The sequence below is a fragment of the Cygnus olor genome, chromosome 9, assembly GCF_009769625.2.
Source record: "Cygnus olor isolate bCygOlo1 chromosome 9, bCygOlo1.pri.v2, whole genome shotgun sequence".
NCBI classification, from domain to species: Eukaryota; Metazoa; Chordata; class Aves; order Anseriformes; family Anatidae; genus Cygnus; species Cygnus olor.
Genome location: NC_049177.1, coordinates 9,343,461 through 9,369,468, shown reverse-complemented (window position 1 = coordinate 9,369,468; position 26,008 = coordinate 9,343,461). Strand labels below are relative to the sequence as shown.

At 42.0% G+C, this 26,008-nt stretch overlaps 1 protein-coding gene and 1 non-coding gene across 7 annotated transcripts; both read left to right on the top strand.

Moving 5' to 3' along the window:
• Positions 1–4,262: 4,262 nt before the first annotated feature.
• ATG16L1 (autophagy related 16 like 1) lies at positions 4,263–26,008 on the top strand. 6 transcript variants are annotated; one of them, XM_040567660.1, is made up of 19 exons: positions 4,263–4,605; positions 5,463–5,556; positions 7,795–7,900; positions 9,402–9,475; positions 9,674–9,925; positions 10,771–10,836; positions 13,114–13,200; positions 13,960–14,016; positions 14,209–14,256; positions 14,979–15,081; positions 17,702–17,807; positions 17,926–17,996; positions 19,473–19,544; positions 21,550–21,670; positions 22,481–22,586; positions 23,086–23,235; positions 23,583–23,630; positions 23,990–24,091; positions 24,511–26,008. In XM_040567660.1, exons 1-19 carry the CDS (start codon positions 4,491–4,493, stop codon positions 24,602–24,604), a joined length of 1,872 nt encoding a protein of 623 aa, XP_040423594.1. In that variant the 5' UTR covers positions 4,263–4,490; the 3' UTR covers positions 24,605–26,008. The 6 variants fall into 6 exon arrangements, with proteins under 6 accessions (XP_040423594.1, XP_040423591.1, XP_040423592.1 ...); XM_040567656.1 differs by lacking the exon at positions 14,209–14,256 and having other exon boundaries at positions 4,266–4,605; XM_040567655.1 differs by lacking the exon at positions 14,209–14,256 and having other exon boundaries at positions 4,267–4,605; positions 13,111–13,200.
• LOC121075203 lies at positions 15,325–15,594 on the top strand. Its single transcript, XR_005822806.1, has one exon.

Here is a 26,008-nt window from a genome sequence, read left to right as displayed (position 1 = left end):
CTAGCTTAGTCCTTGGGAAGAACACTGCTGATCAACATCTTCCCCCCCCCCCCCCCCCCCAAAAAAAAAAAAGAACATTTTATATTCTAAGTCAGAAAGCAGCAAGTAACTGATCAGCTCAGCAAGCTTCAGCCTGACCTCGCAATGGGTCTAAAGGGAAACTTTGGATGAGAAACTCTTCCACTCACCTTTCTGCAAGGAACCATTTCATCACTTGAGTGTCAGGAGTAGTTAAGAAATCAAAACACAGCCATCTCAGCACATCATCCCTGAAAATTACGTCTGGAAGGGACCCTGAAAGGTCATGTAGTCCATTTACTATACCAATAAAGGGTAAACTACAAAATTCTTCACATAGGAATGTTTTTAACTGGCTTTATATGCCTCCAGTATGGGAGTTTCTCATCTTCCTCAAGCAGTCTGTTTCCAGAACTTCACTACTCTCTCCTAATCTCCGATGTGCGTTTTTGCTGTATTTTAAGCCCTTTCAGTCTAGTTTTGTCCCCTGTGAACAATCAGATCAGGTTACTGTCTTCATTTTCTTACACAGCTTGTGTGTATACTGCTCTCACGGTTCCCATCAGCCTTCTCCTCTTTAGAGTAAACAATTCCAACTGTTTAAATCTTTCCTCTGGGTCATATTTCAGTTTTTCCTGCTAGTCTACTTCAACACCCTAGATTTTCCACATCATTCTTGAAATATGCTGGCTAAAGCTGGATACGTCTCCACCAGAAACCTTGTTCTTGCTGATTAAAGGGGAAGGATCATTTGATGTCTTTTGCTGATGACAGTCCTGTTTATCTCTTTGAGATGAGGTTTGCCTTTTTTGTGATAGTACACCGTGGCTGACTCAAGCTGGTAAACCGATACAAACCTTAGACTTTTCCCTACAGCCCTTTCTGTATTTGTCTGCTGAATTATTCCCGTCTAAGGTAGTACGATGCATTACAGCATCCTGCTTGTCACGAGAGTTTTGAACTAGAAACCTACTCTCTGGCATATTTGAAGTCTTCAGTCTGCAACAACATGCAAAACAGGGGCTTGCCATCAGCAACAGAAATGGATTCAGAAGCGCAACAGAGATCTCACAAAATGGATGGTACCTTCTAGGGGTGCTGCAGTTGCACAAAGGGCAAGCGCAAAGACTCCAAGTGAAAACCTTCTTAAATGCAGAGCGTAGCACAGAGCTTTCATTTGTAGTGACACTTTCTGGTGACAACACGGTGTTGGGCTACTTTTACATGTTGCTGCTTCTCCATCTCCTGTTCATTTGTAAGTAATTAAATACAGAAACTGTTGTAATCTGGTCTATGATTATACCCTTAAAAGGGCACTATGTCCCAAGGAGGTTTAACCTCAGAACACAGCTAGGACAAACAGACTTCATCAGCTTTTACATTAGCAAAGGCTGGTGGAGATGTGGCATGGCCCCACACATAGGACACCTGGGTGCAGAGGGAAGTTTTCCCAGCGATAAAAGTAATAATAATAATTATTATTATTATTTTATCGTATACCTTGACTAGCACAGTGCCTAGCTCCACTAAGAACCTCTTCAAGAGGCACTTCATGCCTGGCCTGTCATCTGGTAAAGAACTGGCCCTTGTGGCACATAGATTGACAGCTATTTTGATAAGAGCCTCTTCTGTGTCTCTAAGCAATCTCACATGTCTAGTGCCAGTATCTTTTCCTTCACAGCTGTTAACATCTGAAATTTCCTCCCTGTGCTTCACCCTATTCAGTATCTGCTGAAGAGTTTTTTTTTCTCCTTTGCATGGATATATACCCACCAAATACACAGTAGGCTTTGCATGGGAAGTTTCAGCCTCTATGTATGTAGAATGAAACATAACCTCATTGAAGCCACAGTTTTTATTTCTGCACCGCAGAATGAGTTTTCTGAATATTATGAGATTTGTTAATGTTGTTTTTGTTTTTTTTTAATTAAGTTTTTGGACAAATTGTCAGATTTTAGTAACTATGGTAGCAGAAAGATCCTTCAAATAGAGAAAGGAACCATTTTCAGCTTGAATGCCCTGTTTTATCATGTGTTCTTGTAACCCTTCTTGATATAAAAGGACAGCAATTTATGATGATATGGAGCAGGCATGTGTTGTTATTGGAAAGACTGCCAGAAGCGTAAGCTGAATTTAAGAAGAAAGAGGAACTTTGTATTGAAGTGGAAAAAGCAGTGTTAGCAGGTATTGTAAAAAATCAGGATGTCCTACCCATGATGAAAATCATAGATTAAAGAAAAGCGAGCATTTTTAGTATGCTATGACTTTTCTAAGATTTAAACGTGTACAGATGACAATTTATTGAAATCTTTCCCTTGGAACAGTCTAGCCATTATTTTAAACAGTAAAATATATACAGTGTTTTCAATAATTTATGTAATGCCTGAGGACAATTTTTTTATACCAAGAGAAATAGTGGACAATTATTTTATCCCACAGTTTTAGTGATAAAAGACTACTCACATATGAGCAGAAAGATTTTTGTTGGGGAGGCTGAAAGAAAACAGGTGGTTAGCAATTAAAAGGTAATGACTTTGGGGCTGATTACATATTAAGGACAAGAAAAAGCCTTGGGAAAGGAGCAACTGAGTCTTCTCCCTTCTCATGTTTCATGTTTGCTTTCCTCTTTCTCTGCAGAGGATTGAAATGTAGAGACGATTTGAAAGGATGAATTTCTTTCAGCTCTGCCTGTCAAGAGTCCAGTAACTGTATCAATAGCATTAGAACTTAAGCATGCAATTACAAGTAATTTTACATTTTTTAACATCTAATTTGAGTTTATGGTTTATAAACAGAGGAAAACGTAGGCTGTGTGCTTACACTTGACCAAATTAGTTTTGTAGAGAACATGTATAACCTTATGTATTGTGTACTTGATAAGACAGAGCTGTGCATGAACTATTATTAACTCAGCCAGCAGTGCTCTCTCCTCCAGTGTAATAATCTAGTGAATCATCTATTTTGTTACAATTTAATAATTGCATCTTCATTCATTTACTTAAAAGAAAAACAAAACAATTTGGCATAGTCTGAGACAAAAAGCTTTGTGAACTCTGCCCGGTTTGAAATTAAGTTACAATAATGTGGTTACCTAACACATTACTTAATACATTAAGCAGTTTAAAGTAAAGCAATGAAGAAAGACGTTGTACATTTTTACATTTGCCAGAGAATGTGCGGTGTCTTCATGACACTGGACAGGATGCACTGCCACAGTGAAGGCTCCCTTTGTAGTTTATGCTGTGTTCCAAATAATTTTTCAAAGTAATCCCATCTAAAAAACCCCAAACCACATTTCATCACCACCTTCCTTGGGCAGCTGCATAAGTAAAGGTTTGAAACCGTGTTGCTCTGTGTGCCCCACTGTAACTGGAGGTTTGGCCTGTAGTGGAGATTTGGGGAAAAAACAAAATTGTACTGTAGACCTCTCTATTTTGGGCTATGCAGTACATTACCTTTCTGTTAACTGTATAACTTTTAGTAACTATTTAACATTCCGTGGCATTAATAATCTCACTTTAAAAATAAAAGGCAAGGCACAAACATCAGGCGGGCTGGTCAGACGGCTTGCGCTCACTGCTGCACGTGCACTGGTGACTGGGCTCACTAGGCCCCAGCAAAGTCTCACATTCCTCGTAGCTCTGCTATGTGACTTAATAGCAAACGGTTTGGTTATTCTTTCAGGGAAGCTCTTTATATATATTGTGAGTCATGCTTGTTGAAACAGCGTCTTTTCATCCCCCTTTAAAATGCTGGAAGAACTGCTGGAAGAGGTCTCTTGTGATACTTAATCACTAGCGACTTCTCCGAGTTTACAGGAATTCCCAGATTCGATCCCCCTGACTCAGAGGGAAGGGACGAAGGAAAGCCAGCACCCCTTCCCGGCAGAGCACTGACCCAAGACAGACCCCTCTCACGGGGTTCGGGGCCCCTCTCACCTTACGGCCCGCCCCGCGGCCGTGCGCATGCGCCCCCTCCGCGGGGCGCCCTCTCCAAATGGCGGCGTGGGGCGGACGCCGCAGCTCGCCGCTCTCAAGATGGCGGCAGCGCGCGGCCCGCCTGTGGGGAGGGCGCAGAAAATGGCGCCGCGCGAGGCCCCCTCTCTTCGGCAGGGCACCCGCCCGCCCGGCGGTGGCGGCGATGGTAGTAGTGTGGCGGCGGCGGGGCTGGCTCCGCGCTTGCCGAGCAGCCGCGGCGCTGCCAGCGGAGGGGAGGGCTGGCGGTGCGGGGGCGGCGCTAGGCGGCGGCGAGGGCAGCCTCTGTCGCCGTTGCGGCGCGCCGCTGCGGTGCGAGGGCCCCTGACGGAGCTCGGCCGCGGCGCCATGGCGGGCGTGGGGCGGCGGCTGCGGGCCGTGCCGGGGGAGCCTCGGTTCTGAGAGGGGTCCCATCCCGCCGCGGGCCGGACCCAGCTCCGGCGTCTCCCCGGTGCTCCCGCCCGCCGCCCCCTGCGCTCGCCGCTGCCCCCCGCGGAGATGGCGTCGGGGCTGCGCGCCGCCGGCTTCCCCCCTTGGAAGCGGCACATCGCGGCCGAGCTGCGGCGGCGGGACCGGCTGCAGCGGCAGGCCTTCGAGGAGATCATCGGGCAGTGTAAGCGGGCCGCTGCGTCCTGGCCGCTCCGGGGAGAGGGGGCAGAGAGCCGCGGTGGGGACCTCGGGGCCTCACTCGTCGCCTTGTCAGAGGAGTGGCTGCGGGTCGTTTCTTGGAGCGAGAGAAGTTGCTCAGTTTGGTTTGTTGGCTTTATTGGCAGAATAAGTAGTTTCTTCTCTCAGCGCCCTCGCACACTAAGCCAGTTTTATCCTGTGCGTGAGAATTGTCTGCATGGTTCCACATCAGGGGTTGTGGAATCACGAACAATCGCGCTGCTGTCCATGTTCGTGAGCCTTTGTAGGACTCGGGGCTGCCCAGGGGCTGGTTCCCATCTAGTTCTTCCTGGCCCATCCATCTCCTGCCCCAGCTGTAGCAGGGCAAGGGAAAGCAGAGGGGTCACTGAGCGGCTGCTGGCTCACACGCAGAGGTGCTTTTTGTTATGGGGGGAAGCAAACAGAGCTCAGCAGGACTGTGTGCAGTGCTCAGTGTGACCAGGGCTCACTTCTCTGGCAGAGCTCTTTTCTTCATTGCTGTCAGATAAGGGACTATAAAGAGTTCAAACTTTGAACTTCTTGCATTTAATCAGATATCAATATACTTAAGTAATAGCAGTCTCTCTACCAAACTTTCATAGATCCATTCCCTCACAGCATCTGAACTAAGGAGAAATTCTTGGAGCTGTTGTTGAATACTGCCTTAGCCTGCTGACATCAAAGAGGAGTGCTCGTTAGTGTGGTATAGGCTTACGTAATGTTTTGTCATGTCAGAATAATTAAAGTTACTAAGTTTTAGCTGGTGAAAAGAACAGGGTGGGAATCTGGTTTTGCTCTTTGGTTATTTTCTTATTGTCCTTTCAGATAACAAGCTACTAGAGAAGTCAGACCTTCACGCAGTGCTGGCTGATAAGCTGCAAGCTGAAAAGTACGACATGCAGAGCAGACATGAGATCAGGTATTTAAAACTTCTTTTGTGTCAGTCAGCTGTCTGTCTTGCGTGTTGTAACCCAAACCACTGATCGACGCATTGTACAGACAACAACTAGGTTATTACAGTAACTTGGAGTTAAATAAAGTGAAAAACAGGTTGAACTAAAAAATAAGCTAAAAATCTAAACGTGATAAAGTTACAGTACTTTTACATTATGTGGTGGAGAAAGGTTTGATCACGTTTTAGACAGAAAGTAATTTATCATGAATTCCAAGTATGGAAATGGACCAGATTGAGCTTTTACTTCTCCTGTGTTTGCCTGCTGTTAATACCTAATGAATATGACCTGACTCTTGAAACTGTCCAATCTTAAAAGCATTGCAGAGAGAGACCATTGTCTTAGTTTCAGTCTGTAGGCTGTGTTACTGTGTAGAGTGGGCAGTGGAGAAATGCATGATTGTGAAATGTCAGTCCTAAGCGATGGTCTTACACTTAAAAAAAGAAAATACATGATCTGCCTGCTTTTAGCAGGATTTTATCAGGAAACTTCCTTTCTAACATGGAAATAACACTAGTGCTGCAGGCAGCAGTCATGCTGTTTATTCTGTTGGCACTTGAATCCGCTGCAAACCAGTATGCTAGCAGTGTCTGTGTTGTCTGGAGAACATGCAGATTCCAGGAGGTAAGGACTACTGGGTTCTCTTCTTGGTGAAGAAAACTGAAGAAAAGACCATTAGTTAGCTCAAAGTTATCTGCTTCCATAAGAATTGCTGCCTCTGAAGTTCTTGCTGTATGACACAATACTGTTTGTGTCTCATTGGGAGGAAAAGCAAATAAATACGTCTGTTGTGTACTGCTACCACTGGTAAGGAAAGAACAACTCATTCTCCAGGAATTGTGGGAAGAACTTCAGTGTTTGGTCAGCAAGCTGGAGTTAACACCTTTGTGACTGTTCTCAGGAGCTTTCTGATGATGCCTGTAGTTGTCTGGAACCAACTGTAGTTTATGGGAATCAGATCCTGATTGAACACCTATTCCAAAAGATGAGACTGAGAGTAGAAGAGAATGAGAAGAAATGAACAGTGTCTTCAAACTAAATACTAAGCAGAATTCTGATACTGCCCTTGGGATACGACAGTTTGTTCAAACTGAATGAATTTCCTAATACTAAATTAGTTGAAGAAAAATGCTTTTAATTACCATAACAGAAAGAAGGAATATCTAGTTCTGGCTATAGATTTATGCATGGCCAGAATTATAGGACCTGTTGGATATCACCACAGGAGTTAGCCTGTTACCTGTTCAGACAATGGTTTTCTAGAAACGCAGTGTCTTCTATTACAGCATTGGTTCAGGGTTCAGCGAGGTGGTTTTTGTTTGTTTTGAGAAGACCACTAAGTTAATGATGCCACTGTGGGGCCTTCCAGCTTCTGAATCATCATCCACTATCCTCTGGGTTGCTGTCACACAGAATGACTGCAGAAACAGATGCTTGCAATTTTCTTGCAATGATAGGAATAAAATTATTTTATTGAAAAACTGTAATTTAAAATACAGCTGCTCAGAGTCTCTGTGCATGTGTGATACATATGTGTGCATGTGCTTTTAAAAAGCTAACTTATGTCTCTGTTCTCAAAGATGCGAGTGATCACCTTTACAATCATAGCTCTTGCGGGGGGGGTGGCATGTATTCGAACACAATAACAATAATTTTAAAAAACTTCATACCACAAGGGGCTAGAACACAGTTGGGGCAATAGAGAAGTGATTTGCAACACCTCAGACTGTAAAACCCAAGGCACTGGATCCCTAGCTGGAGGCTCTGTCCACTATGGCATGCTGTCTCCAGATACTGAGCATCTTCAAGGTCCACCAGCACCCTCCGAAACAGATTTGATTTGGTAAAATGCTTCTATTTCTTTCAGCATTTGGAGAGTTTACTTTTAACAGTTACTTGCCTTGGTGCAAATTTAAGCAAAGACTAGCTATCTTTCATTCAAGTTTCAATTTTATTTTAGGAATGTACAAAAAAGTGAATGAAGTCCTCAGCAAATTTAATTTTACAATATTGTATAAAGGCATTTTGGTTAGTGAGAGTTATATTGTTGTGGAGTTTAGCTGTGGTTTAGTTTGTTATGGGTGAACTGTATCTCAGCAGTGTAGAAAATCCAAGGGAGATAGTGTCCTGAGACCAACTGGCAAAGGTATGGAAGCAATTGGATTCTAGTTGGTGACATCTCTTCTTTCTCTCTCAAACTGCAGTCCAGGACATGACGGCACATGGAATGATGCTCAGTTGCAGGAACTGGCACAGCTGAAGATAAAGCATCAAGAGGAGCTGACAGAACTACATAAGAAACGTGGCGAGGTTAGAAAGTCCTCTTGTGTTTTGTATGGTTCAAATGTGGCCCTTTATAAACATGGCCTTAATCGTACCGAGTTCTTTCGTCATCACTTTTTCATCATTTCATGTACAGCCTTTTTAAGCAACCTGTGTTGATGAATAAAATAAATCAGAGATGGCTGGTCTTTCAAATTGGCTGCCAGGAAATAAGAAATTACATTGTTAGCATAGCATTATTTCTAAGAATTGCTTAGTTTTGTGTTTCATCAGTGCTTTTAACTGTATTTATTAGAGGAAGAAGGAATTAATCTAGCTTAGAGCTGCAAATGACCACCAGTTCTACACTGGAAAGACTTTAAATGAGCAGAGTAAGTGAGGGGGATAAGTGGCTATGTGTAGTTTCATTTCTCTCTCACTTTGCAGGACTACTGATAGGTAAGAGTGGATAAAACAAGCAAAGGTTCAAAGTGCTATGGTGTTCAACTGAAAAGGGATCACTGGTTCTGCCATGTAAATGCAATAGGGAGCCCAGAAGTTCCATCAGTTATGAGTTGGGCCTGTGAGAAAAGGTGCATTTTTTGGATGGGAAAATGCAGAGGCTCCACCACCAGAGTTGGGTGTGTAAAAGCCACAGCAGTGGAGAGAATAAATTGAGGATCTAGTACCTGAATGCTACTCAGACTTTTATAGGGAGATGGCAATGACCCAGGGAAAGTCATGCTCCTTTGATCACACCTCACTGGAATTGTAGAGAAGTTCTAGTGTCAGTAATCCTGAGCTTCTCAAAGAGCAGGTAGCTTTCTACAGGAAGCATGCATTGACTAGTCAAAGCGCTGAAAATTCCTTCTTTCCCCCCAGCCTGGTGTCCTGAGCCATCTACCCAGGCAGGCCCCCTTCTCAAAACAGTCTTTCTTCTTCCCAGGCAGCCGAGGCTCTGCGTGCTGTAGGGCTTTCTGCTGCTCACTGCCTGGGTAGCTGCGAGCTGGTAGCAGCAGTTCCTTAGCGTTGGCCTCTGCCCCTCTGTTTTCCTGCGCTCTGCAGAGGCTCCCCTAGCAACTTTGGTTGCAGGAAAGCTGTTTATGAAACACGTATTTACAATATGTGAGTTGCACGTCTCCAGTGATGGCTGTCCATCAGTACCTGAAAGACCGATGCTTGGTTGTTAGTACTTATTTGTTGGTTTGCTAATTTGGCAATTTCTAGTTACTCTGATTTTTTTTTCTATTTATTTATTTTTTCTGTAAATACATTGTTTGTGGCTTTATTGAAGAAACATGGGGGAAGAGAGTAGGATGCCAAAGGACTATAACTTTTTGAAAAATCATTTTTAAAAGTAGATTCTTTGATCTAATCCCGTGTGATAGGGGCAATAAACAAATTGGTACAGAAGACCGAGAAAGAAGACCCGAAAGGTATGCTTTGTGCTTCTAGTGATAGATTGGTCTGTGCTTTCAGTGGGAACTGCTCAGTATTTGTCTAGCTGGCAACCCTGCATTTTTGTAATGTAAATTTCTCCTCTCCATAGTTGGCCCAGTCTGTAATTGATCTGAATAACCAAATGCAGCAGAAGGACAAAGAGATGCAGATGAATGAAGCAAAGTGAGTAGGAACAGTTACTTCTGTGTGGTTGGTTTGAGACCCAAACTTCTCTCTGGGTAATTCATGTTAAGATATTTTCTAGGAGTCTTACCTACGGGCTAAAAACTCCTGTGTTGTGCATTGTGCAAATAGCACAAAGGTGATGGTATAGGTCCCAAAGGAGATCCTCATTGTTTTGTACATTTTGTTGTCCTTCAGGATTGCGGAGTATTTGCAAAAAATCTCTGAACTGGAAACAGAGTGCCAGGAATTGCGTAGCAAACTACAAGATCTTGAGCGAGCTAATCAGACGCTGAAAGATGAATATGATGCTCTCCAGATCACCTTCAATGCCTTGGAGGAGAAACTGAGGAAAACTACTGAAGATAACCAGGAGCTGGTCTCACGTTGGATGGCAGAGAAAGCACAAGAAGCCAATCGCCTGAATGCAGAAAATGAAAAGGATTCAAGGTGAGATTGATCTCTTTTTTGATAAACTACTTCCTAATATGCTTTTGAATAGTTAGGAGTGCATAGAATAAAACCACATTCAGCTTTGATCTCGAGACCTAGGGATTTACGCACAATGCAGTGAGAGTCCAGAACTTTGTGTTACTTCCTCTGGCCAGTACAGTTAAATGCTTTTTGAAAACATTTGTCTTTCAAATGAATAAAACATGTTCTTTTGTTTCTTGAGCAACAATGGACTATGGACTAAAGATCATAAATCACGCTGGCATTTTTTGTAGTATTAGACTTGCACTTTTTGTTTGTGTCGAGTCTTGATAATACTCCTAGTTTTAGCCTTTTTTAGCCTAAGCAATTTTTTGGCATCCTGCTAAAAGGAGGAGTTGCCATGAGACTAAGCTGTGTGTAAAAGCAAATAATTTTTCTTCCACGTTACCTCTTGTTCAACAGCTAACGATACTTGGAGACCAAGGGCTCTAAGGCAAATATCATACTGTGTGGTAGTTCTGTATTACTTCAACTAACATAAGCTTTTTTCTTTAAAGTTCTTGCAATTATTTGGTCTGAGTAAATCTGCAATTATATGGGTCATAAAGGGCTGATGTGCTGAAGGTATGCTGTAAGTGCACTTTGCCGTACCATCTAGCTCAACTATTGGTATTGTCTGTGATTGTTCACAATAAGAAAACTGCCTCTTCTGCACTGAGTATCTGGAAAAACAGGATAAAATTGGGGCAATATTCTGATTTTTTTGTTTTTAAGTCTTAGGAAGTCAATCAGAACTGTGTGCAGTAATTTTTGAGATGAGATTAAGGATTTTTTTTAAAATAACCATGTTTTTCTCTTAGGAGACGACAAGCCAGGCTGCAGAAGGAGCTAGCAGAGGCTGCCAAAGAACCCCTGCCTGTTGAACCGTAAGCAGTCTTGATTTATGGAGTTCCTCTGCTTCATCACTTCCTGCTTCAGTTTTATGCAGATGCATGATAAATTACATCTGTGTTACTTCTAAATTTGGTGATGTAGAGGGGTGTTTAAACTTTGGTGTAAAGTCAAAAATGTACAGTAACTCTCCCTAGTTGAATTTCCAGAAGAAGGACCTCTGTTTTGACTAAAAAGAGATGTCTGGACTCAAAGTCCTAAGAACAGTTCATACAGTGAATATGTATTCTTATCTCAGTAGGAAAACATTTGTTATGTAGTGCTCTTGGTCTTTCAAATAGTTCTGTAATCATGGAGCAATACACTTCGGAGAGACCTACATTTCATGTGTGGGAACTACAAATAGCTGTGTTCATGTATTTCCTGTTGGAACAGGCGCTGTGCGAGTTGAGGTGAAAAGATACTGATCGATTCCATACTGGAATAGGTTTATACTGCAGGAAAAAAAAAATTAGAAAGATGCGGTGTTACTTTTCCTGGCAATCCAGAAATAAGCATCTCAAGTCTACTGTTCTTTGCAGCAGCCAGCTGCACGTGAATATTCACTGCCGTGTTTATTCCTGGATAATCTTTAATCAGCTGACTGAAATGGGAAATTCGTGGTATATGTACTTTGTGCCAGGTTGATAAGGTTATAGGGTATTAACCCTCTGCCATGAGCCAGGACACCTCCCGCTAGACCAGGTTGTACAGAGAGAGGAAATCTGCGTGATTTTTGTGGCTACTTTCCCTGTTAAGCTTCTTCCTCTCCTTTATCCAAAGTGAGACTTTCCTATCATAGAGCTGAGCTCAGAGGTACCTATGGCACAATGTCCTGAATATTTTATTTCCTCTTGTGGTGATGATGGTCTCAATGTTTCATAAATTATTTGATATGAGATGCTGAGAAGTTGGAAAGAAGCCTGTTTTTAAAAAAAAAAAAAAACTTGTATAAATTATTCAAACTCTGCTTCACAGATGTTTTTGATTTCCTTTTGATTTCATAATTTTAGAGGGTTTTTACTGTATAAATACGCTGCTTACTGAAAGGAAAAACTGCAGCATTTAAAGAAGTGTGCTGTGATGTTTAAATTCACTTCAACAATGTGAAGTTAACATGGGAAGTTTTTTTGCTATATACAATTTTAATATCTTAAGATTTTGATTTTAAAAAACAAATATCTCCAAAATGTGCTGGTGTTCTATAGAAATATCAACCTGCTACTATCAGTCAGTGTAGGTATTTTTCCATAGCCTCCTCATACACGCTGTCCTCCAAAATCTTAGAAATTCAATCACAGCTATGTTTATGAAATGTGAGATTTAAAATGTTCCCACCCTCTTCAGCACTTTTGTAGCTGAGATAGTCTTTCCTGATGGCAGGCATTAGTTTATTTGTACTTAAATGCCAAATTTAAACTTCCTGATCAGTCAAATGTCATCAGGTTGACCCAATACGTTTAAAAATAGTTTGTCCTGCAAAATCAGCAGTGCTTGAAGGAAAAATCCTAGCCTGTCAGAGCCCATGATAACTAATGGGAGAAAAACCTTCTGGCATTTGCTGAACAGCTTAGCTGGATTAATTTATGGCACGTAAATTGGAACCTCACAGTTCTCTTCAGTTATACACTGGTGTGTAAATAACGTGGTGACCCAAAACATGCTCGTGCTGACAGTATAGAAAGTATTAGGATTTATTTGCTGTGGATGAAGAGGGAGAGTTTAGGCCCTTTTGCTTACCTAATAAAACCTTGTTTTGGAACAGCAAAAAAAAAAAAGGGGGGGGGGGGAATGTAAATAGGGTATTACTATATTTGGGGCCGCAATAACAACTCTGTTTTTTTGCTGTTTGGTAACTGTTTCAGCTAATAGAGTAGCAAAGTCTCGCTTGGATCCTTACAGCATATGTAGCACTGCAGGCTGAGATATAATGCCTGTAGTAAAGAGAATCTGCAAAATGTGCCTGTCAGCGTAAATACAGAGGGGAAAAACTGTCACTGAGGAGTATAATTGGCAGTTTGAAAGAACAAACCTGAATTTAGATGTTACACGTGCTTGTTTTCCAACAGTGTATGTTGAATGTAGTGTCTGAGTGACGGCTAGATCAGTGTTTGTTGTCTTGATCTACCTCCATGTCACCCAGCTGAGTAAACCTGGTTGTGAGCTGGGGTCAAGCAGTACCAACCATTCAGTTCCCATACATCAGTAGGCGGCTTCTACGGGAGGCTCTGTGTGGCTGGTTGGAAACGAGGTGTTTTCTCTTACTTCAGCAGGGATGATGATATTGAAGTGCTTGCGGATGAAACCTCCGACACAGCTGAGGAGACGTCTCCAGTGCGAGCTGTTAGCCGAGCATCCAGGTTTGTGCACAGAGATATTTTACCCTGTCATTTAGGAAGAACGAGATTTAGAACAATTAAAGGAACAATGTTGTGAATATTACTTGGTTTTTACTCACCTTTTTCTGGAGCACAGTTCAGTATTTCTACCTCCTAGGTACTTCCTGCTTTCCAGTAGGAAACTTACTACAGGCTGTGTTTTCTGTTACTGTGCTCTAGATGTGCTGTGTTTTCCCTTTGCTGTTTTAACCAAGCTAAACTAGTGTCTGAAAATCTGGTAATGGTAAAAACAAAGGCTTATAACTAAAATGGGCAATAAAATGGATACCACAGTGCCTGTTCTATTTTATCTGTTACTGTGCAAGGTATCAACATGGCTTTGCAAACAGCTGGGCTTTGGGATTCTATTGAAATACTGAAACTATCTTCACCTAGATTAAATTGTTTTTTTCCTAAAATCATGAGTGGAAAGTAAGAGAGAATTATGAGAGCCTGGATTAATTTGATTGAAAGTTAATACTTGGCAAATTGTTATATCTAAAATCAGTAATTCACAGAGTGGATGCTGAGGGCAGTTGAAGAAACTCCCCTCACAGCTGTGCTCTGAGTTGTAGTTTGGTGACTTTTGTACTGATGCCTGCCTTTGGTGTTTTCTGACTTGGGACTGGGTCTGTGGGGGAGGGAATCTTTCCAGACACTTGGTGCTATGAACTGTGTTTGTCTTGATCTTTATTTGGAGAAGCTATTCACAAGGTTTAAACCTGTCCTCCCCTCCTTCAGTAAGCGACTCTCCCAGCCAGCTGGAGGCCTTCTGGACTCTATCACTAATATCTTTGGGTAGGTTAGAACACTTTCACCTCCTTGTTTTATGTATTGGTTTCAATGTACACCAAAATCTTGGTGATGCAGGGAATACAAACAATTTCAGCCTTTCTTCTAGCTTCTGCCTTTCTTTTTTTCTTTTTTGTTCTCCTCAACTTCCTGTTTCTTCCATCTTGCCGTGTGCTGACCTCTGACCTTTCCCTCCAGTCTGTCTGAGTCTCCCCTTTTGGGACATCAATCTTCTGATGCTGCCAGGTGAAAAACATTATCCGCTCTTAGTCTAGCATGTAAATGTATTCCGTTGGATTGACATGGAACAAACCTGCGTTATCCTGATTAGTTTTCAGATATTGATATCCCTGGCTAGAAATTGTCTGCAGTTAGAGATGCAATGAGCCCCTCATTGTGGAGAGAATACGTGGGATTTGCTCTTAATTTCCACTGCACTTAGCTCCTCTAATAGGGTTATTTTAAAAATAAGTCTCTGGGTTCTGTGCTTAGTGTCTAGAGTGGAGCCAGACCTTCTAAGTCAAGCTCTCCATTAGGTGGATGGTCTTTTGCTTAAGTGGTGCAGCCTGAGCTTTTGACTGGAGTGTTTCGCTGCCTGGAACGTAGTGCTGCAGTGATGTTCAGTCTCCCTAGACACAGTGACAGAGCTGCAGTCTCTCCAGCTACGCTCAGCTGCAATCACTCCCATGTTTCTTTGCTATTAGAAAAAGATGTCTGCCTCAAGATGAGGTCAGTAATCAGTTCTGGTAACTTATCTGGCATACTGTGAAGTATCTAAAGCCACAAGCGGATGTAGTGCTGTATGATAAATGTTTTTGAAAGACTGGATAAAAGAAAGTAAAAACTCCACCCCCCATTTTTTTTATCACTGTACAGTGTAGTTAAGTGACAGGTACAGATCTGGATGAACTCAGGAGAAACCATGTTAATTAAGGTTGTTTGTAAAATATTTCTTTGTTTCATCTCAGGAGACGTTCTTTGTCCTCGTTCCCTGCTCCCCAGGATAGCGCAGAGCCACATCCGGGTGCCAGTAAAGAAGTGAGAGTGCCCACTACTGCAATATGTGTCTTTGTAAGTACAGAAGGAATTCCCATTTCTACCATCCCTTTTACTGTCTTTGGAGGAAGTGAATCCTACCTGCATCCTGGACACTGATCTCTTGAAACTGCTTCAATTGACATTGCCAAATGAGAAGGAATTCTTGATTTTGTAGCATAGTTCAGCCTATTTAATTTTTAGCCCAAAAGCCTCTCAGAACCTTTGCATTCCCAGGTGTGGTTCCGTTCCACATGTCCCTGATGTCTGTTTTGCTGAGGTCGATGATGACTAGTAAAAGGTCTGATGGCACAGGGGAGTTACACCCCATTACCGTCTTGGCTCCCAGCAGTCCTTGTTCTGTCATGCCATAGTAGAGCTATGACTGAGGAAGAGACTGCTGACAGTTTGGGATTAATTCAGTTCCAGTTCTCCACAGTGAAGGGGTTGTGGCACTGAATGTCATCCAACAGACGTGGTTAAGAGGAGCTCGTGGTAGTGGGGTGTCTTCATTGGTTGTGTGTGATCTAAAGTTTTCAAGCTGAGACCTCCTTTATGCATTGCTGTGGCCTCACGAGGCCAAACTTAAATTTCCATGATGGGTGTTGTCTTCTGAATGAAATGAAAGATACTGTGGTGGATCGTCTTGTAAAATAGTTGTTTGGACATTCCTCTTGAGTTTTCTCAGGCGGTCCATCAAAAGCTTTCTCCAATGCTACCATAGATATGAAATTACTTGATTTTTTTTCCATTCAGAAAAATGGAGTGGCCATATAGATAGAGTTCACAGCAGCATGGAGGCTTGTGTGCTTCTGGCCTGCTCTGTTACCTTCTCTAGTGGAAGTTGTGTGGTGGAGGGAGTGGTAGCTGTGTTACCTGATGGTGAGAATAGGGCCATAACCTATGTGACAGTGTGGAGCTGGCTTGAGTAGGGAGCCTCACAGGAGGCGTTCCTGGCTATGGTATGTGATAAAGCCTCTCTCCTCCTCTGGCTATGTACAGCAAGTGGAGTTGATTAATAAATGAAAATCCTAAGTAATTTTGTCATATGTGTGTATGAGGTGTTCAAGAACCATGTGAGAGGCTGTTTGTACCTTTCTCTGAATCTTCTGTAACATCACCTGAACTTCTAGAGCAGCCCAGTGTGAGGGGGCAAACCACAGTAAACTCTGCTGACCCTTAATCTCGGCAACATGGCAAATGCTGCCCTGTTCTAGTTCCCCATTGTTGCAGCAGGGGTAGAAGCAGTCGCAGTGGTAAGGCTGTCAGACTGGCAGGATGGAGGTGATGCTTGGTTAGCAGTGCGATATTGAAAGGAAAAACTGCCTCCTCATTTCATGACAACCCATATGTTCCTTCTGGAGATGATCTGTGTTACATTTTAGTTCCTGGTTTTGGAGCCCAGGTGGAGTATGAGGACATGTCTAGGTCCAACAGAGCAGTGCAGAGCATTCTGAAAATGAATAGAAGGAGTCTGTCAGACGTTTGGCAGATGTTGAGAGTCTTGGATTTCAGGGAGTGATGAGGGCTCATATTTGGAGAGAGAAGCAGAAAAGGCTTGGTAGGGAGGAGAAGGTTGTCACTTCAGCCAGCATTGTGGGATGTCATTTCTGAGCAAGAATTTTGACTAATTTTGTTCAGAATGGCTCTTCTGCACTTCTAGAAAGACCAGGCTTGAACTGTGGTGACCACTAAATATGAGCTGACACAACAAGTTGAAGCAACAAGTTCCAGGAGAAAAAAAATTTCCAGAAAACTGATTTCACAAGAACGCTTACTGACAGTTCTTTAAAAAATAAAAAATAGAAATACAGCAAACGAGTGAAGAACGTGGTATTAATATTGTGGGGGAAGAAAAGGGGTAAGTACTGTAAGACTGTAAAATTGTCAGGGGTAAAAAAAGGATTTTGATACTAAAATTACCATTTTTTTTTAAGGTTAAGAATCACTATTAAGTGGCCAAACCAAGCTTCAAAACATCAAGCTATGCAAAAGCTTTAAAAAGTGCTTTTAACACTGTGCCTGTTAATAGGAGCCACGGCTTAAACCCAAGTTCCCTGTGAGAGAAGTGCTGTTCCAAGTCACAACCATGCTGTTATTTAATTGCAATGCAAAGCTGCAGTATCTCCAATTCTGTGCATGAATGCACTTAATTTGTTATGGTGGCTTCAAGCAGACTTTCCAAACTCGAGCCTGACTTGTGTCCCGTGGTTGCATAAACTGGCTGGATCATATTCCGTTGCTGGCTCTAGGTGAAGAAATAAAAAGTTAATTTCCTTCTGCGACATGTCACCAGTTCATGTTTTCTCTCCTTTCCTTATTTTTTTCTGTTATAACTGAAAATAAAAGCTGTAACTTATGAAGACTGAACTTACAAAGCATTGTAAGGCTTCTGGTAGTTCATTGTCACTATTAAGCCTTTGCTTGTATTTTCCTTCATAGGCTCTTGATTTCTTTAGATAAGAATCAGCCTTTTTGCTCTGTTTGTATGCCATCAACCATAGTTTCAGCCCATGGCTTTATTTCTGATGTGCTGCTGGAAGATTTACCACTGTAGTTCTGTATTGCCTTTAAGTTCTATAGCTTTCTAATCCGTGGGCTTTGGGTCTGTGCTAACTCCAGTTTGGGTGGTTGTTCTGTTCCTCCCACTCCTCAGGATGCACACGATGGGGAGGTGAATGCAGTGCAGTTCAGCCCTGGCTCCCGGTTACTAGCAACAGGAGGCATGGACCGGAGGGTTAAGCTTTGGGAAGTCCTGGGAGGTAAATGTTTTCACTTTGGGTTATTGTGGGGTATTAAATAAACTCATGTTATAGTTCACTTTGTGTCAGCTTCTGTTCTAATCCACTGCTTAAGTTTTGTTTGTCTTTCTCTGTGCAGATAGATGTGAGCCCAAAGGTTCCCTCTCTGGTAGTAATGCTGGGATTACAAGCATAGAATTTGATAGTGCTGTGAGTATCTGTGATATCCACTGTTCGTAATTGGGTATAAATTAAGAAATTTGTTGTGCTTTGCTACCAGCATTCTGATGCTTTGAGAACTTAGTTAAGATATGAATTAATACTTACGAGAGTTAACTGCAAATGGTCCAAAATTATACAAGAGATAAGCTGCAGTCTTTGTAATTCTGAACTTGGCTTTGCAACTCAGATGCAGCTCAGACATCAGCTTTTATGGGCTACTTTGATAAAATGCTTTAGGCTTTGTGTAACATGAAATCAGTCTTCCCACTAAAGGTGAAGTAACAGCACAAAAGCAGCAAATAGCACTGAGGCTTTACTTCTGTCAGTGAAGCTTTTATTTTAACGGGTGCTTTGCTGAGGTCTGTGACGAATAGCAAAAGGTCTCATTGTCTTGAGACTTGCACTTCCATTACCTTTTCTCCCAGCAGTTTCTCACCAGTCATGCCACAATACGGGTGTGACTGGCAGCGTGTTTGCTGACAGCTCATGGTATGCTCAGTTCTTGTTAACCTAAAGTATTGCAGATAGGATTGTGATCAGCATCCAGCAGACCTACTTGAAGCAGTTAGGGGTCTTGGATTGTTACATCTGGACATAGGATCTGTCTTTTCTGCCGGGGCTGCTTCCATAACACAATACATAGAGAGTAGACCAAAGCTGAAGTAATTTCATCAATTTGGTGATGCTCTGTGCTGAACTTTACTGACACACATCCATAGCATTTTTCCTTTGGATGTTAACTAGCTCATTAGAGATTTGCTGGGGTGGATAATCTGCATGATAAGTTAGTTCTGATTTTTATTTCTTTAAGATGAACACACTTGAGGTGAGAGCTGCCTGAGGTGAGATGCTAATGGACTTTAAGGACTTGTTTTTTGCCTCACAGAAGTCTTTGAGTTTCTCAGGAGTATAAGTGTGAATCTCGCAGTGAGCACTTTTCATCTGGGATGATTTGAAAGCCCTAAGCCTAAAGCCATGCACAAATCTACCTGTCTGTCCTTGAATGGATGTAGTTCTTGGAATCTTAATGTGTTAGAGTTGTAATGAAAATGGCAAGAATTGCGCCAGTTCTCCTCTGAGGAATGCTGCTACTGGGAGGGTTCTTCCCTGTACAACATGACGGCAAAAAGAATAGATAAGGGTGAACTAGAATTCAGTTCCTCACTGCAGCAGCTGGGGGCAGAAGAAGGAGAAAGTACTTTCTGGTCTGGTTATTGTTAACTCCTTTCATCTGTAGTCGTGATTCCACAATTCACTGTTACTGTTTGGTGAGAAGAAAAAGCTACGGCCTTCTAGAAAGTTGTCACGCTAGCTTTCCTTGCTGGTATGTGCTTATTAGTTTTTTTTTTTTCCCCTTGGCAATATAGCACTAGTATGGCTCTAATGACTTATTGGAAATACTTAATACTTTTCATTTCCATATTGACTAGCAGCAGTAGTTTTAAATTAATCTTGTATTCGCAGGGTTCTTACCTCCTGGCAGCTTCAAATGACTTTGCCAGCAGAATCTGGACGGTTGATGACAATCGATTACGGGTGAGTCTCTTGAAGTCAAAGAGCTCAGGATGTTTTTGTCCTGTATTTCCAGTTTTGTGTCTAAGGGAGCCAGTATAGCTTTGAAAGCTGGACACTTACAGACACTTTCAACAATTCTTTTTGTTAAACAGATCTTTATTTCTCTTTAATTAAAAAGTCTTTGCAGCAAGACCTAAAATAAAGTATTGGTCTCTGCGTAACCACGTATTTACTTAATATGAAACTTTACATCCCTCTATATGGAAACTTAAATGCTTCTTATTGTTCTTGAAGAGCTACTTAAATATTTTAGCTTCAGTCTAAGGAGAGAACTGCTGAAGAAGGGTTTGCAGGAAAGGGGTTTGTTTTTGTGGAAGTCAAGGCAGTATTCTTGAGTCCTTGGCCTAGCTGTTAAAGGCAGCAAGCCTGAAGGTGCTTGAGTTTATTCTCAGTATATTTTGAAAGATTCCTCCTTCGTACTCACATTCTTATCTGACAGTTTAGCTCATGTTTAAAGAAGGGTTTACTTGTGACTGACCATAAAAAAAAAAGTCTCTTTTCAGCTTTCCATAAGGCTTTGTTTGTTACCATTCCTATGTACGCTTTTCCTCAACTTTTTATTTTAGGAAGATGCTACTTTGATTTGAATCTTCTGGTATGTCACATGTGAATTATAACCTACAGCTGCAGTGTAATCCACTGGGTAGTTCCCAGTCTGGGGAAGTCAGGCCTTGTTTATGGAAGTGAAGAATGCATCAGGTTCTTTTGCAGCTTTTCTTTGGCTGCAAATTCTACTGTTGGTTGTGAATTATTGTGAGTAAAAGTTTAGCAGGCTAGCGATTACTCATTGCAAAGAAGTTAGTTATCCCCACAAGCATCTATCTAGCTTCACAATATCGTCCTGTAATTTTTCTGGTAGTCTTAGTGACTAGTGCATTCACTGCTCATTTGCTAGCGCTGAGATAAAATACTGCATTGTTTCAAGTATGTGGTATGGATTTGTCATGCCTTGCACGTGAGCAGGAGGCAGTGAAGCTGAAATCATGGTAAACTTTGCCACAAATTCAGTATTTAAATGCAAGTAAGTATATGTAATGACTGTGCATCAACAGCAGAAAAGAGATGCAGATCATCCTTTCTGAAATGTGTCCTTTCTTGAGACCACGTGGTCTTTACAGGATGATGCATTGCTTCAGAGTTTGTTGTGGATTTAATTGTTTTTTGTGTGTTTTTTATCGAGCTTTGCTCACATTCCTTTCTCTTCTCAGGTTTGTTCTTCTGTATTTCCCATCCCAGATTGCTTCGTGTAATTTGATAGTCCTTTGAGTATTTCAAAAAAAAAAAAAAAAATTTGATTATATACCAGAGATTTCTCTTGTGTTTTTTTTTCCCCAAAGTTCTTACTTCAGTCGCTCATTATTTGTTTTGTGATTTGGCATGTAAATATTCAGCAATTTGAAGTGAATGCAGTTCATGTTCCTCTTAGCCCCAGAGAGCCTTCCCCTGCACTGGGTGAAAACAAAGGCAGTTACAGAAACTGCTGTAGGGAGTTTTTCTAAAATCTTTGGTTGTCTTAGCTTTCAGGTTTGAGAATGTAACAACAGTTGAGACTAGATATCCTGCCGTATCCTTGGGAGAATCTCATTATAAAAACCTGAAAACACCATTTCCCTCTTCAGTAATCCCCTCTCCTCATTTCTCTTGCAAGGCTGTGTTGCAGTTGCCATCTACCCATGAAACTAGGGTGTAATGGGGTGTTGTGAAGGAGAGCTCACAGGTTCCCTGGATAGCTAAAGAAATTGCAGCCACGGGTGACCTGTGTCTCAAAACTTCAGGCTGAGCTCTGCGGTACTTAACATTCCTACTCAGTGTTGATCGCTGTTTATATATAGATCTTTTTTTTCATGCAATGCAGTAGACATGAAAATCGTGACTTAAGGTTGTGATGTTGTATAGAATCGGTAAGCTATGAGAAAACGAGCAAGTGGAACTGTGCGCTTTTACTGTGTAAATCTCTTTTCCTCAGCACACTCTGACAGGTCACAGCGGTAAAGTTCTGTCAGCCAAGTTCTTGCTGGACAATGCACGCATTGTTTCGGGAAGTCATGACCGGACCCTCAAGCTCTGGGACCTCCGCAGCAAAGTTTGTAAGGAAGCCTAACTTTTCATCCACGTTCTCTGTTTCTAGTGGATGTAAATGGAAGTCTGCCATAAACCAGATAATTTCATCTTCTTCTTAGTCTAAAAAAGCAAAAAACAGCAGCCATGCTACATTCTGTTGTTATTCCAGTAATCAGATTCTTTCTGCTTGTTACCTAAAATAAGAATAAGAAATCATGTATACAGGAAGCACTGTTAATGCTATTATATTAAGAGCAGCTGTGTTCTGTGAGCTTTCTTTGTTTGTCAATCTATGGAGTGGGTATTTTAGTCTTCCACTAAAAAGCTTGGAGCCAACTCAGTTGTTTATTTTATTAACCCTGAGGTGTATGGAAATATCTCTTGGAAATGTGCCAAAACATATCAAATGAAGGAGTTGCTCAGATTCAGATTTTTCTTCGTGAGAAACACTATTTCCTAATCTGCTGTTCTACTGATGGCTTTTAAACTTGCTTGAATGAGAGAAGAATCGGGATACAAGGCTACCCTAATACATACCCCAAACATAGGTCATGTTGACAGTTTCATGTTCTTTAGCAGTAGCAAATTATAGCTAGCTAAATAGGAAGTGGAAGTAAAGCAGCTGTCCTGGGAGCATTTAAAGGGATTTTAGATACAGCAAAGGAGATTGAAAAGGGCAGAGAGGTTGCTGAAGACTTAAGTCAGGATTATTCTAAGATAGTTTGACTGCCCTGTGATGCTCTGTGGGCACTGCTCTGTGTAGCTGCTATGTTACGTGTGTGTATAGAGATTATTTTCTGACTCTGTTTTCATCAGATCTGATTTATCCTTTTTAGGTATAAAAACAGTGTTTGCAGGATCTAGCTGCAATGACATCGTATGTACCGAACAATGTGTAATGAGTGGACACTTCGATAAGAAAATTCGTTTCTGGGACATCAGGTAAAACTTGAGAGTGCTTACACTGCAGCAATAGCTCTAGAATTGTTGTCCAAGTGTAAGCTGCTAGGCCACTCTTCTTCCTGAGTGTGGAAGCTGGAGAGACTATTCTGAGTTTTGGAAAGCTAGTGAAAGAATCATTTGTTACTGCTCTTATTACTGTGGGTTTTTTTTTGTGGGGTTGGGATTTTTTTAGGATGCCTTTTTTTCCTGAAAAAGCAGTCTGCTTCATTGCAGATATTTTGCGTTGGTCAATACTTGCCTTTCTAGACGTTATTTAGTTTTTCAGTGGGTGGAGTTGTGAGGAAAATAGGGTCTGGCTGTTGGCTGGTATTGTTGCCCACAAAGTGGGATCTTGCTGGGGAAAAACTCAAAATGTGAGAATAAGCCAGTAATTCTTTCTCTTCCTCTTTCACATTAAGATAAGTCAACGTTTTGATGCAATGGTTTGGCTTCTGGACTCTGGTTTACTGTTTTCTTTTTTCTTCCCATCTTGTCTTAGGACCGAAAGCATAGTAAAAGAACTGGAGCTGCTTGGGAGGATCACAGCTCTGGACCTGAACTCCGAGCGAACAGAGCTGCTGACCTGTTCCCGTGATGATCTACTAAAGATCATTGATCTGCGGGTTGGTGCTGTCAAGCAAACATTCAGGTGAGTGTGCTCCCCTCAAGAACACTTGGAATTTCAAACCTCTGGTTGCTGATTGCTCTCAATATCAGATTTTTTCAACATTTCTATGGACTGCTTTGTCCCCTATCTTTTTATTAATCCCACATTGGTAGCAAAGTTCTCTGCAGTCTAACAGCAAAGCTCTGTTATGGTGTGTCTTTTCATTTGTCTCTATAAAGGAGGTAGATGGGAAAGGTAAAGGAAAGAACTACTTCAGACATGATTTCTGTGTGTATGAGAAACAGTAATTGTGATAAAGGGGTACTGGAGGTTATTCTGAACCATCTTCATAAAAATGATGTTACAGTTATCTGATTTTAACTTTTCAGTGCCCAAGGGTTCAAATGTGGCTCTGACTGGACGAGAGTTGTGTTCAGGTAAGGTCACATATAAGGAAGATATCCTCTGTTTAAGTCTGATCCCCAGCAAGTGAGTGATTCATCAGGTTTGGCTGTATTGTCTCCATTTACAGCTAAAAAAATTTTGAACAGAATTTGTGATTTGCTCAAGGCTGCCTCTTATTCAAGACAGTGTATCTGTACGTCTTGATCAACTTTCTTGGAGGCTTTCTGATTTATAAGTTCTTTTGCTCTTAGCAGATGCTAACACAATTTTTTAAAGAATATGTAATACCAAGTTGCTTGCTTAGGAAGTTGAATGTGAAATGATGATTTGTGCTTATAAATTGCTGACTTGAAGAAAATGTTCTGTGCCTTCTACTCCTCTGACCTCGTAGCCCTGATGGTAACTACGTGGCTGCTGGTTCAGCTGATGGGGCCCTCTACATTTGGAATGTGCTCACTGGGAAATTGGAGAGGACTCTTGCAAAGCATCACAGGTGAGGGGAAGCTGGCCATTTAATCTGAAGCAGGGACCTAGGTTGTGAACCTTGATGAGCGATGAAAGAACTGTAGTCATACAGCTTTACTGTTCACATTGGTGTGCAAGAATTTTAATTCAGATTCTTTGTGAATTCATGTCAGTATTCTCTAGATTGACCTAAGGTTAGGTTTGTTATTGTTCAACTTCTTAAATTGACGTATGATTCTAATAAAGTACATTTAACACATTCTGAAAAAAAACAGTATCCCTGTTAGGCTATTAAAAGCAGGACTATCCTGAGAGCTGAGAATAAAAGTGCTTGTTCTTTTGTAGTCAGGGTACTAGAATACTAGAATATTTCATTCCCTTGTTAAGTGCTGTTGTGGAATTAGCTTTTGGTTTTTGTTTTAAACTTATACCTGGCTTCCCTTTCAGTTCTTCTATCAATGCAGTCGCGTGGTCACCAGCAGGTGCCCATGTGGTCAGTGTGGACAAAGGAAACAAGGCTGTCCTGTGGGCTGAATTTTGACCGGACGGAGGGTGGAGGGCAGAGCGTCCAGCGCCTCTGTGTATGGTGGTGCTGGTCCGTGGCCAAGCAGAATGGAGACCCGAGCCCAGATCCATCCGGAACGGGGATATTGACAAGTGCGTGGGCTTCACTTTCCAGAGGAAAGTTCCAAAGCAATGGAGAAGGAGCCTGAGTCAGAGACTTCTTATGGCTGTAACCACACTGTGGCACTCGGACTCGGCAAGGGATTAGCTGTTCTGGATGGAGAATGCTACTTAGTCATGCCTTTACGTGCAGTAGCTATGCACCAAGTGGAGCTGAAGATACTAGCGGGATTCCTCACCAGACAGCTGTGCCAAATACTCTATCACACAAATGTACCTACAGCACTTCTGAGTTGGAAATGTTGGAAAGAAGTTACTCTGTATGCTGGCTTAATACATGTCCTGTCTCCTGTGTTCCATTCTTGTGGCCTAGTTTAGGTGTGGGGTGAGAAGATCCTGAAATGTGGATGGGTCCTAGGCAGGCTGAAGTGTTGGGAAGCTTTTGTAGCGTCTCCAGTAGCTCTGGCAGCTCTGCCTTTGAGTTATCAGTTCAATTCAGAGCTGCTCTGATTCTGACACAGGTTCTCCAGTGCTGTCATGCAAACTCCTATCAGTTTTATCTGATTTTAAGGAAACTGTCTATTCTTCAGGACTTATGCGCCCTTTTGTTAAAATGCCCCTCAACAGCTGGGGTACCACAAAATAGGAGATCTTAAATCTTTTTACTCCACAGGCAATTGGGTTAGTGGGTGTGACGAGAGAAGTTGAACTTCTGCCATGCTGCTGTGCTAAGGAATGTAGTCATACTGTGACTTCAGTACCAGAACAGAGGTGTTTGGTCCCTTCTTCTGTTCATCCGTCCTGTCCTGGAGGCTGTCAGTAGAACACAGGGGAGCAGCGGGGTTAAATCTCAATTCCATTGTTTTGGTGCTGGCAATTCCAGGCCTCTTCCCCTTCTTGAGCACATGTGCAATATTCCCGTCTGCGCTGGAGCCCTCTCTCTGCTATGGAGCAGCGTCTTGGCTCTGTCCCTGTTAAAGCATCCAAAACCACAATGTGGCTGGGTGTGAGCTACCTGGTGACTTTATCCAGCCAAACCTATCCACATCGTCCGGGCCTCAAGACAAGCCACCAGCCTTTTATTGCCTTTTTATTTGCACTTTATTTTCTTCTCTCCTGATTGTGTTTTACTAAGGAAGTGTGTTCTTTGGAGGGGCTGGGTTAGTGGGCAGCTGCTGTAACAGGCATCTCACTAACCTAGCCTTTTGCTCAGGCACCTTCTGTCGAGGGGAATTAGAGTATACAGGGCAAACTTTTTATTTATTCAGCTGCCCATAAGAACTTGATTGTAAATAAACCTGTGTTCTGCTTTTAAAAACCC